The sequence below is a fragment of the Pseudonaja textilis genome, chromosome 1 (assembly GCF_049901715.1).
Source record: "Pseudonaja textilis isolate UNSWEBS1 chromosome 1, rPseTex1.2, whole genome shotgun sequence".
Lineage (NCBI taxonomy): Eukaryota > Metazoa > Chordata > Lepidosauria > Squamata > Elapidae > Pseudonaja > Pseudonaja textilis.
The window spans coordinates 918,914-931,212 of NC_141990.1; the positions used below are offsets into that span (position 1 = coordinate 918,914).

Sequence of the window (12,299 nt, forward strand, 5' to 3'; positions counted from 1 at the left end):
GGATGTGGGACCCTCCACCAAACTTGCTTCTCAAATTACTCAAGGCAATAAAACACCACCTAGGAGCAGCCTAGGCGTCTGCCTGGAACAGGGGTCTCCAACCTTGGCACTTGAAGCCTGGCGGACTTCAACTCCCAGAATTCCCAGCCAGCTTTGCTGGCTGGGGAATTCTGGGAGTTGAAGTCCGCCAGGCTTCAAGTTGCCAGGGTTGGAGACCCCTGGCCTGGGATAAAAGTGTAAATGAGGCTTCCAGGCAGCCAAAGCTCGGCTTAAGTCTCTAGTCCTCATGGATCCTGCATGGCGGATCATCCCCCAAAACGAAGCCACTGATTCATTTTGATTTATAAAAGCCATTTAATAACAAAGCCATTGGACGCCTTACGGCCGGAGAGGCCCAACATTTAAACGCGCCTCATAAAAGCAGGAAAAAAAACAAGTCGCCACGTCGAAAGGGGGGGGATGGACGGGGATACTGTTGGACTACAACTCCCAAAGCTCCGCCATGAAAGGCCACCAATTCCCATGAACCCCCCCTCGATGCGCACGCGCCTTCCTTTCGAAAGCCCACCACGCCCCTCCTATTATTATTATTATTCCCCCCGTAGGACTTAGTTTAGCGCGCGCGTGCGCGAGCCTCCTTGGTGAAGGACCCCGCGTGGCTTGGCCGGGCGGCTCTCGCGAGACTTAGCGGCTATAAAAGGCAGGCGTTGTTCACGCGGCCGCCTCTTTTCCCCTCAGCCAAGATGGCGCCGAAGGTGAAGAAGGAGGGTGAGCGCGGCCCTCGCGGCCCGAAGGGGGATGCCGGTTCCCCCTTCCTTCCTCGCCCTTACCCGAAACTGCCTTAGCGTGGCCTCCCCGGGGAGGTGGGCCCGGCTGGGCGCTTCCCTTCCCGCCTTTCCCCTCAGAAAGGCAGCGTGGCCTCCTTGCATGCTCCCCTCAGAATGGGGCTGGATGGCCCCCCCACTTCTCTTGAGACCCTTCCCTTCTCTCTCTCTCCCTCCCCCACATTTAATCGCGCCTCCCGGTTCTCTTGCTGCTGGATTACCGCGCCCATCGTCCCCGGCCTCTGAGTAATTGGCCGGGCCTCATTGGGGGAGCTGTGATTGGGGATCGCAGTGCCCATCATCCCCGGCCTGACGAGGCCTTTGATTATAATAGCCCAGCCTAATTGGGGGGCGGGGGAAGCTGTGACTGGGGATCGCAGTGCCCATCATCCGTGGTCTGAGGAGGCCTTTGATGAATTGGCTGGGCCTGATTGGGGCCGTTATTGGGATCACAGTGCCCATCGTCCCCGGCCTGAGGAGGCATTTGGGTAATTGGCAGGCCTAATTCGGGAGGGGGAGGACTTGCTGGGGATCAACAGTGCCCATCATCCCCGGCCTGACGAGGCCTCTGATGGTAATGGCTCAGCCTAATTGGGGGAGCTGTAATTGGGGATCACAGTGCCCATCATCCCCGGCCTTTTGAGTATTCTGGGAGTCTATAAGTCTTAAAGGGGCCAAGTTTGGGGACCTCTGAATTAACCAGTGGAAGGACTTCCCTCCCAGATGTTAGGGTTGCTCCAACAGTGGAGGTTTTTATAGGATCTCCTGCCTGAGCAGGGGGTTGGACTAGAAGACCTCCGGGGTCCCACCCTACTCTTGTTAAGTTAGCTGCCCCCCCTTCTACAGGCCGGTTGTTACCCTTGGATTTTTCTTTCTTTCCAGGCCTTTTACTCCCTTGGTTGGTGTCCTCTGGCATTGACTGTTTTATTTGTGTTCTTAAAATGTGCTATTTTCAGGATGGAGGCTTTAGTGAGTGGTTGTGATTGTAGCCCCGTGGAGCTGGTGCACCTTGATCCTGCGCAAAGCCCTGTGCCTTTTGGAGCTCCCAAAAGCTTGTTCCCCACTGGGCTAATGGAAACCCCCCCCTTTCCTTCCCAGGCTGGACCATTATGCCATTAAGTTCCCAGTGAGCAAGGAGTCAACCACCAAGAACATTTCCCCCAGGCCAGGCGGGGTGGGGGGTGGGTTCTGTGGGTTGGAAGTTCATGCGTGTTCAAGATGCTGAGGTTTGAGAAACACCAATGGGCCACATTCTCTGCAGTCTGTGTTGCATCCTTAAAGCCCACCATAATTGGTGCCCTTTGTATTCCGTGTAACATATTTGGGGCTAGACTGTCCCAAAGGTGCTTTCCCCAAAGGCAACTAGACTTGCTTGGATTTTTCTTGGAAACTGTTTCTCTTCTCATCCAAGAAGCTTCTTCAGTTCTAGCTTAGGGAGAGCTGAAGAAGCTTCTTGGATGAGAAGAGGAACTTTAAAAAAAATATTATTTGCCTTTGGGACAACCATGACCTGTGGATGATGGAGAATCTCCATGGACATTTGGCTGGGCTTCCACCTTGTTGATGCATCCTGTTTTATCAGCAGCCATGATTCTTTTTTGGGGGTGTGTGGGGGACACCTGCAAATCTTTGAGACCCCTTGGAGGCTTGTGGAGGGAGCAGAGGAATGGATGGCCCAGATTACAAGCCTGAGATCCTCTGTACTAACCCCCTTTCTTCCTCCTCCCCGCAGCCGTCCCGGCGAAGACAGAGGCGAAATCCAAAGCACTTAAAGCAAAGAAAGCCGTCTTGAAAGGAGTCCACAGTCACAAGAAGAAGAAAATCCGGACATCGCCCACCTTCCGGAGACCAAAGACTTTGCGGTTACGGCGGCAGCCCAAGTATCCCCGGAAGAGCGCCCCACGGAGGAACAAGTAGGTTGGGTCCTTCCCCCCTTCCCCAAAACTCAAATGGCTTCCACCTTGACAGTAGTGAACCTTTAGAACAGGCCTGTCCAACCTGCCATCCATGGGCTGCCAGGGAGGATTGTAAACTTAACATTACAGCTAGTCCTCACTTCATGCCCATAATTGAGACCAGGGAGTCACTGCCGTTGTGAAGTGAATCTGGCTTCCCCATTGGCTTGTCAGAAGGTTGCAAAAGAGGATCATGGGATACTCTAACGGTCATAAATAGCAGGCAGTTGTCTAGCATCCGAATGTAAATTGTAAGCACACGGATGCAGCCACCATCATAAGTGTGAAAAATGGTCATAAGGTTTTTTTTTCAGTGCCGTAACTTTGAGCCATCACTAAACAAACTTGTAAGTTGAGGACTACTTATGTGTGACTTTTAGCAATGCTTAACCTTATATATTTAGCACGTGGCCCAAGACAATTCCTCTTCACTCAGTGCAGCCCAGGTAAGCTAATCGGTTGGGGGTGCCTGCCTTGGAAGCTGGCTCTTCCCCCAGGCCTCGGGCTAGAGTGGATGATGGAACCCTCGTGGGATGGTTCAGTTTATCGGACTCTGTTCTCCATTTTTAGATTGCATCACTAGCGGGATTAGGAGGTCCTAATCCCGCTGTGCGGGGCTTTTGTCAGACACACACACCATCCATTTAGAATCCTGTGTGTCCAGATCTGGAGACCTCACTTTAATAAATGATAACTGGATATCCAGTTGAGCTAGCCAGCCACTGGCCACTGGCGTTGCTCTGTGCAGATCTTCGGGGGGTGGGGGTGTCCCCAAACTTGGCCACTTTAAGACTTGTGGACTTCCAACTCCCAGAATTCTCCAGCCAGCAGAGCTGGGAGTTGAAGCCCACAACTCTTAAAGTGGCCAAGTTTGCGGGTCTCTGTTCTAGGGACCCCGGGCATGCGTGTCGTGGGCAGTCTTTCACAAGGGGTTTAATTCTTTGCACATTTGCATCACAGTCGCAACAAGGGGAATCTCTCCATCCCCCCCGAGGCAGGAAGGAGGCACTTCTTCCAGTGTCACACCTAATTCCACTCAATTTTATTCAGTCAGAGCGAGGCAGGTTAAAGCCAGGTGGTTTGATAGGGGGGATCACCAAGAACTGGTAGCGCAGTGTTGCACGCTGACTCTGCCCACAGCCAGGGGTTCGATTGTGACCAGCTCCAGGTTGACTCAGCTTTCCATCCTTCCGAGGTCGGTCAAATGAGGATCCAGATTGTTTTGGTTTTTTTGGAGTGGGGGGAAGAGGCTGACTCTGTAAACTGCTTAGAGGGGGCTGCAAAGCACTGTGAAGCTGTATATAAGTGCTATTGCTGTCTATATGTCTGCTTATCCCATCCATCCATCTTATCTCTATATTTAAGAGGCCGTGGGGATGCAGTGGTTAAACCGCTTAGAGACAGCTGTGCCGTAAAAGCACCATGCAGCGCTATATAAGTCTGAAGTGCGATGGCTTGTTGCCATTTCTCTGTCCAGGCATTCTTGCTGTTTTCCATGCTGGCCTACGGGAATGTGAACATGTGCTTTTCACTCAGGCTGAGCCTCTCCATGTTCAGACCTTGCTATCAAGTTCCAATTTTGTTTTGTCTGGAGAACCCTGGGGCTTCTTGAGCAAGTACAACAGCCAGAAAGATGCGAGGGACTGTTGAATTTGCAGGGGCCTTAGAGAAAGCAGTTCTGCACGACAGGACAGAAACCCACCCTCTTATTCTCTACCTGGAAGCCCTGCAGCTCTTCTCAGGGCTCTCTCTTCCCTGCCTCCTGCCCCTTCCAGTTCTTTTTCCCAGGTTAAACCTTCCCAGTGCCCCCATCTGTTCTCCCAGGCCTTCCCTTATATTCCTGGGGCCTCTTCTCTACACAGAAGTCTGGGGAATATCACTCCAGAGGGCAGATGCTGTAACGAATAAGACTTCTTGGGTCCTGAAAAATGGCATTATTTGACTGAAACAACCCAAAGCACACCAACTGTGCCTGATCTTACAGGACAGGGAATCCTGGGAGCAGGCAGTCCCTCAGACAGCTTTTGTTATGGTGGCACAAATTAGGCATTCTACTTACTGCATCTCTCTTTAGAACTGGCCTCAACACATTTTTATAGAAGGAAAGTACCTCTTTGGTGAAGCCTAGCTACCCATGTATTTAACTAACGTAAGAGTTTGTAAACAGGACTGCAGTATAATGTGATGCCTTAGCTCTATCCTGGTTCAACGCTACAAATCAACCTCACAGTCCAGAACGATTTGAAAGCAGGGAATGATACAATTAAATTAAAAAGGCTAACAAATTCTCTGTTTGAGATTTTTTTCTTTTAAAAAGTGCATATTATTACTCCAAGAATTTATGTCACGGTGGACAGATTATAGGATTATGCTTCACATCCTTCACTGGACAATACACAAAGCACAGGAAATGTTTATTGGCCTAAAGAGATCTGCAAACCTAATTTCTGGTACATTCAGAAGTCCAGTGAGTTTAGAACAGTGCCTTGCATACTTTACTAACAAACAGCATTTTTCTTCCACAATAAAGGGACCTGTTATTTATTATTTTCCACATTATATATATCAAATGTAGAGTCATTAGTGTTAGGAGCAGTACCACGCAGCTCCTGTTCCAGTCTGCCAAGAGCCCTTCTCCAAATCCGGTGCCCGGATTGTGGTGCTACCCTCTTGGTGGCGGCCTGATTTGATGTCCCTTTCTGCTACAGCCAGGTTATTCCTGTTGGCCCTTCGCAGGTGGTGAAGAAGCCCCTCTGTTCAGGGTCGAGGCTGCGCGTGATGAAGCTTTAGCGACCAAAGTCTGATTGGCTGTGATCGTAGCCACAAAGAGCTGATGCACCTCAGTCCTGGGCAAAGCTTGGTACTTCTTGGGGGCTCCCCCCTGTCCTGTTCCCCGGCAGGGCTAATGAAGACCTTCCCTTCCCTTCCCTTCCCTTCCCTTCCCAGGCTGGACCATTATGCCATCATCAAGTTCCCACTGACCACGGAGTCAGCCATGAAGAAAATTGAGGACAACAACACGCTGGTCTTCATCGTGGACGTCAAGGCCAACAAGCACCAGATCAAACAGGCGGTCAAGAAGCTGTATGACATTGACGTGGCCAAGGTCAACACCTTGATCAGGTAAGAGAGCGGGTGGGAGCGTGACGGGGACGGGTCCCGGGGCCATTTCGTGCAGGTGATGGTTGGATTTTCCGACTGAGCTAAGTGATGTCTTCAAAGGAACCTCTGATGCACGAAGAATCCTTTAGAGTGGCAGAGCTTTCCCCGTGGCCACACGGAGTCTGGTGGACTTCAACTCCCAGAATTCCCCAGCCAGCTTCAAGACTAGTGGGGTTGAGGTCCACCAGCCTTAAAGCTGGCTGGGGGATTCTGGGAGTCCACCACTTAAAAAGGGGCTAAGATTGAACTCCCATGTTTTAGAGAGAGGGGAGGGAATGTGTGGTTAATATGAAAGTCTGTTAAGTAGCCCAGCTTAAAATCTATTGGGAAGGATCCATTTCTTGTTAAAACAGCCATTTTGACTGGCAGAACCGAAGTCAGAACCGTTGGGAGTTCGGGTCGTTTCTAGTCCAAGCACTTCAAAAATAGATTCAGAGCAAAATCCGTCCAGTGATCTGAAGCGTGTAAACTCTCTAGCAAGTGGCTTAGTGCTTTTTCTCACGCTGGGCATGTGGGAAAGAGAAGCATCCGTGGGTAAATTTTGTGTTAGATGAATCAGGAGATTGTAGGTGTTCCTTGACTTACACCACAATTGAACCCCAAATTTCCGTAGCTAAGTGAAAGTTAAGTGAGTTTTGCCCCATTTTAAGATTTATATCGTTAAGTGAATCACTGCTGTTCTGAAACTAGTAACATGGTTGTTAAGTGGATCTGACTTTCCTGCTGACCTAGGATAGAATAGAATTCCTTTTTTGGCCAAGTGTGGTTGGTCACACAAGGATCACCCGATAGTCTTGGTGCAAATGCTCTCCGTGCACATAAAAAGAAAAGATATATTAGTCAAAAAGAGTCAAGAATCATCAGGTCCAACACTTAATGATAGTCATGGGGTACAATAAGCCATCAAATCATACCAGGAAACAGTCCATATAAATCGTAAGGATACAAGCAACAAAATTACAGTCATACAATCACAAACGGGAAGGGATGGGTGATAAGGGGTGATGAGAAGATTAATAGTAATAGTAGTGCAGACTTTGTAAATAGTTGGACCGTGTTGAGGGAATTACTGGTTTAGCAGAAGGTCGCAGAAGTGGATCACATGACCCCAGGAAAATGCAGCCGTCATAAATAGGAACCAGTGGCCATGTGGCCAGATTTTGATCAGGTGGCCACGGAGATGGCTGCAACGGTCCTCGGTGGAAAACGCTCATAATTCAGTTTTTATCACCAGCGTTGTAATGTTGGTCACTAAAGGAATGGTGGTAACCCGAGGACTAGCTGCATTCCATCGGTTTCGTTTGGGTGGGCAGCCTCTGCTCTGGGGGATCCGACTGCGCCCCAATTCCTGTGCTGAGGAAGCCAGTCAAGTCCCAGATCGGCAGAAGAAAAAACATTGGCATTAATACCTGTAAAGGTCTTCTGAGATTCTCCAGCCATCCAGGTCCCAACGGTGCTTTTTTTTTTTTTTTTTCAAGAGGCAATGAGGTTTTTCTCTTGAAGACTTTTCGCTTCTCAGCCAAGAAGCTTCTTCGGCTCTTGACTGGATGGTAAGGAATAGAAAGGATTGATATTCCTTGCAGACAGCTGGTCATTTGCATCCTTTGGGAGGGTCCTTGAGGCCACTTGGGAGTCGTGCAAATGGGTGTGTGGACCTTCCTTGGGTCTGTTGGCAACAGTTTCAACAACGTCCAGCCGTTCCAAGGCGGCTCCACACCCATTTTCACTACTCAGGTGACCCTGAGGACACAGATGAAACCCCCAGGTGGCCTCAACGGCTCTTTAAAAAGGAGGCAAATGACCAGCTGTCTGCCAGGCGGATAAATCCTTCCCTTCCCCACCATCCGGTCAGAACTGAAAAAGCTTCTTGGATGAGAAGTGAAATGTCTTCAAAGAAAAAAACAGGAAGTGCCGCTGCCTCTTGAAAAAAAAAAAAAGCACCTTTGGGATGAATACAGGTGACTGAAGGAAGAGGCGTAAGTGGAGGGGACTCCCTGTGTTCCTGGGACCGTTTTCATCCTGCAGATTTAGGGCTTTTTTAGTGACTAGGTGGGGGGGCTGCTGGAGGGACCGCCTGCCTTCAGAGACCTCCGGGGATTGGAACCGTCTCTCGATGGCTAGAACCGGGCGGGGGTGGGTGGGATCCTTTTATTTTCCGGGGCTTAAGACTCGCTGCCTCCTTCCAGGCCCGACGGGGAAAAGAAAGCTTACGTCCGCCTTGCTCCAGATTACGACGCGCTCGATGTGGCCAACAAGGTAAGACCTCTCGTGTGTCATGGGACTTGTAGGAGATGAGGGGTGGGGGGGCTCTCTTTTAGGAAGGGGGAAGAAGGTCTGCTTTTGGGGGTGGTGGGGGGCTTGGATCCCCCAAGACAAGCCAGGAGGAGGTGGCTGACGAGAGTTTCTGGCTCTTTTTCAGATTGGGATCATCTGAGCGAAGGCCGCCAGAGCGGCTCAGACACACCCAGCATTTGTCCCACGTGGTTTACAAACTCTTCCTCAAAACCGTTCGAATATTTACAATAAAGGACCCTGAACACCCCGGACGGTTTCCCGCTTTGCTTTCCAGCCTTGGAAGAGAAGTTTGGGGGGAGACCCGTGTGTTGCATCCCCTCACCCTAAAGGGTGGTTGTCCCCATTCCAGGTCGTCCTTGACTTAACGGCCACATCGGAGCCCAGGTGTGGGGGGACGGTTCTCGCTGTGAGGAAATGTTCTCCCGGTTTCCAGGTTGAATCTCTCCTGGATCCGTTTCTTTCTCTGGCCTTTGGGGGGTGGGGGGCATTTTGGAGAATAGCAGGACCTCCTCCCCTCATTCCCCAAAGCCCCCCCCAGAAGACCAGACAAGAAGCAAAGAACTAAGGAGGAATTTCCTGGTAGGATCATGAATGGAACCACTATCCTCCAGAAATTACGAATGCTCCAACACTGGGAGTTCTTAAGAAGAGATTGGATAATCATTTGTCTGAAGTGGTGTAGGGTTTCCTGCCTAAGCAGCGGGTTGGACTAGAAGACCTCCAAGGACCCTTCCCACTCTGTTTATTCTACAGTATATTCCAGCCTATATTCATTCTACTATATTCTATTCCACAAGTCTAGTCTATATTCTGTTTATATTCTAGTCTAGTCTATATTAGACTAGGAGGAGGAAGGCCTGGTTGTCCCTGGGGTCGCGATGGGCCGGACACAACTCTGCAACTGACAACTAGTCCATACTCTATCCTATATCCCAGTCCTGTTTCTGTTCAGTCCTATTCCTGTCCTTCTGCCCTTCCCAAACCAGGCAGCTCCCCGCTGGCTGTGCCGCCACTGCTGCCTCCAGCCACCACCAGGTGTCCTCACCTGTCTCTGAGCTGCCCTCTGGATTACCCTTCCGCTTTGGTCCATCTCACCTGAACCACCTGGCTGATTGACGGCCTCCTAAGAGAAGCCCGTCCCTAGAGACACACGCACCAAATCCTCAGGGTTCAAGCCTGCAGGTAAAAAGTTTAAAAAAATCCAAAGGCCAGGAAGTTTTAACAAGGTTGTGTCCCCAGGGCTGCCTCATGCTTGATCCCAGAGAGCCCCGGACCCCCGGGGTCTCCCACCTTGGCCACTTTGAAGGCTTGGGGACTTCGACTCCCAGAATTCCCCGGCCAGCTTCGCTAGACTTCCACTCTCTCTCTCTCTGCCTGCTTCCTCTCTCGTCGTCCCTTCCTCTGCAATCTCTCCACTCGGGAGTAGGAGAAAAAAAATGGTTGAATGGGGAATTCTGGGAGTTGAAGTCCCCAAGTCTTAAAGTTGCCTGGACCCCCCTGTCCCCCTCGCCTACGGGGGGGACGGACGGACGGCTAAAGCCAAGGAGGTCAGAAGATCCGATAACTGCAAACTGCATTCAAGCCACGATGCATTCGAGGTTACCAAGGCACTGAAAAAAGTGACTTGCGACCATTTTTCACAGTCACCACCTTTCCAGCCTCCATGGTCGAAACCCAGACGCTTGGCCGCTGGTTCATACTTACGACTGTTGTAGGGTCCCTTTTGTGACCTTCGGACCAGCAGAGTCGATGTGGGGAGCCAGATTCCCCTAACAGCCAAGGTGGCTCATTTATCAACCGCAGCGATTGGCTTAAACAGCTCTGGGCAAAAAAGGTCGTAAAATGGGGTGAAACTCAACAAATACCTCGCTTAATGACAAATTTTGCTCTCTGTCGTAAGCCGAGGACTTGCAAACAATTTCCCCCCAAAGGCCAAACCAAGTAAAGCACCACTTGTTCACCGCTTCCAGCTACTATACTTGTGAGGTAGGCTGCCTCTGCATATGGAGGCTCCACACAGATCGTAGTTCCTGGAGCTGAGGATCTCCTTTACACGCCCTCGCCTTAACAATGGTTTGTTTAGTGGCCAAAATTACAACAGCAACAGACCTGGGACTGTTTGTCACACTCTGCGACCAATGGCTGCCTTCCCCGTCCTGTGATCGAAATCCAGGTGCCTGGTGACTGACTTGTACTTACAACGGTTGCTGCGATCCCTTTTCTGTGTGTGGCCTGACCCGCAAAGTCATCGTCGGAAGCCAGATTCACTCAACGACAGTGTTGCCGACTTAGCAACTGCAGTGATTCACTTAATGACGGTGGCAGGAAAAGTAAAAACAGAGCCTTGGGCTCAAGTGTGGTCGTAAGTTGAAGGGCTGCCCGCCTCCAAGCCAGTTTCCCCGCTCCTCTTGCCTTCTCTACCGGTGTTACGCTTCCCATAAGCCCCTGCCAGCTTAGCCAATGGTCAGGCCGGCCCAGGGGTTCATGGGAGTTGAAGTCTCAGCAAGCGACTGGAGCTGCGGCTGCTGCTGCCGCCCTCTTGTGGGCAAACGTCCTCCTTGCACCGGGGTGACGTCACTCCGTCAGGAGCCCCGGTCTGCCAATGAAGGCCTAGCTAACCGTGGTTTCTGCCCCGGGGGTTTCGGGGCGCTCCAATCCCAGGGCCGCCTGGTGTTGGGCACGTCCCCCACTGGAGGAACGAAGGGGCAGGAGGCTCCTGTGTTGCCAGGCCTGTCTCCAGGCTGCCGCCACCGCCGCTCGCCAAGACCCACCTGGGAATTCTCGCCTTGTTGGAGCCTTGAGCTCCAAGTGGCGGAGAGATTATAAAAAAAAAAAAAGAGAGAGAGAGAGAGAGAGAGAGACGGTAAACAAGCAATGGAGGGGGGTCAAAATGCCAGGAAGGGCAGACGGATCTTTTGCAGACAAGGCAGGTTCTTCAAAGTGGGCACTACGCCCAGCAGCTGGGCAGGTTGGAAGCTGCTGCTGGTGAAGGCGCCAAGGAAACGGATTTTGGGAGGGTGGGAAGGAAAAAAAAAATAGCTGCAGGGCAGAATGAATGTTTGCAGGGATTGGATACATCTAGAAGTTTAATGAAAAGGACGATAGTTGCATCAACAGAGGGATGCAATCGAGGTCAAGGGAGGTACTAATACCACTCTATAAAGCCTTAGTAAGGCCACACCTGGAGTCCTGCGTCCAGTTTTGGTCACCAAAACTATAAAAAAGAGGTTGAGACTCTAGAAAAAGGGCAGAGAAGAGCAACTGGGAGGATGAGGGGACTGGAGACTAAAACATACGACGGACGGTTGCAGGAACTGGGCCTGGCTAGTCAGTCAGTCGTCTATCATCTCTGTCTGTCTATCTATACATCTGTCTGTCTTGTCTATCGTCTACCTACATATCTATCTACCTACATATCTATATCAACACATCTTTCTCTTTCTATATCACCTGTGTCTCTATCATCATTTGTCCATCCGTCTATCTATCTATCTATCTATCTATCTATCTATCTATCTATCTATCTATCTATCTATCTATGGGACTCGAGGCTGAAACTTAGGATGGACAGTTGCAGGAACTGGGCCTGGCTAGTCCAGGGAGGAGAAGGACCAGGGGAGACAGGAGAGCATCTTCCAATATTTTGGGGGCTGCCACACAGAGGAGGAGGGGATCAAGCTATTCTCCAAAGCACCTGAAGGCCAAACAAGGAATAATGGGTGGAAACTGACCCAGGAGAGATTCAACCTGGAACTAAGGAGGAATTTCCTAACAGGGAGGACAATTAACCAGTGGAACAGCTGGCCACCAGAAGTTGTGGTTGCTCCATCAATGGAGGTTCAAGAAGACCAGAGACAGTTTACCAAGAAGGCTACGGGTGAGAATCAACCAGCGGAACGAACAGTTATGCACGTCGCTCCATCAATGGTGGTTTTCACCGGACATCCGTTTGTCGGGAATGGCATAGGGAAACGATGCCGTCTTTGGGACCTTTAAGACTTGTGGACTTGAACTCCCAGAATTCCCCAGCCAGCTCTGCCATGGGGGATTCTGGGAGTTCAAG

At 50.8% G+C, this 12,299-nt stretch overlaps 1 protein-coding gene, 1 long non-coding RNA gene and 1 other non-coding gene across 3 annotated transcripts; 2 read left to right on the plus strand and 1 right to left on the minus strand.

The window, feature by feature from the left end:
* The first annotated feature begins 552 nt into the window (after window positions 1-552).
* RPL23A (ribosomal protein L23a) lies at window positions 553-8,483 on the plus strand. The gene is made up of 5 exons (XM_026724825.2): window positions 553-768; window positions 2,557-2,737; window positions 5,726-5,902; window positions 8,128-8,197; window positions 8,361-8,483. Exons 1-5 carry the CDS (start codon window positions 744-746, stop codon window positions 8,373-8,375), a joined length of 468 nt encoding a protein of 155 aa, XP_026580610.1. The 5' UTR covers window positions 553-743; the 3' UTR covers window positions 8,376-8,483.
* On the plus strand, window positions 5,952-6,016 carry LOC113453329 (small nucleolar RNA SNORD42). Its single transcript, XR_003376261.1, has one exon. It is a non-coding gene; the product is annotated as a small nucleolar RNA SNORD42 (small nucleolar RNA).
* On the minus strand, window positions 7,204-11,053 carry LOC148127484 (uncharacterized). The gene is made up of 3 exons (XR_015741715.1): window positions 11,008-11,053; window positions 9,941-10,057; window positions 7,204-7,294 (listed from the first exon to the last, which is right to left on the minus strand). It is a non-coding gene; the product is annotated as an uncharacterized LOC148127484 (long non-coding RNA).
* Between the last annotated feature and the right edge of the window lie 1,246 nt (window positions 11,054-12,299).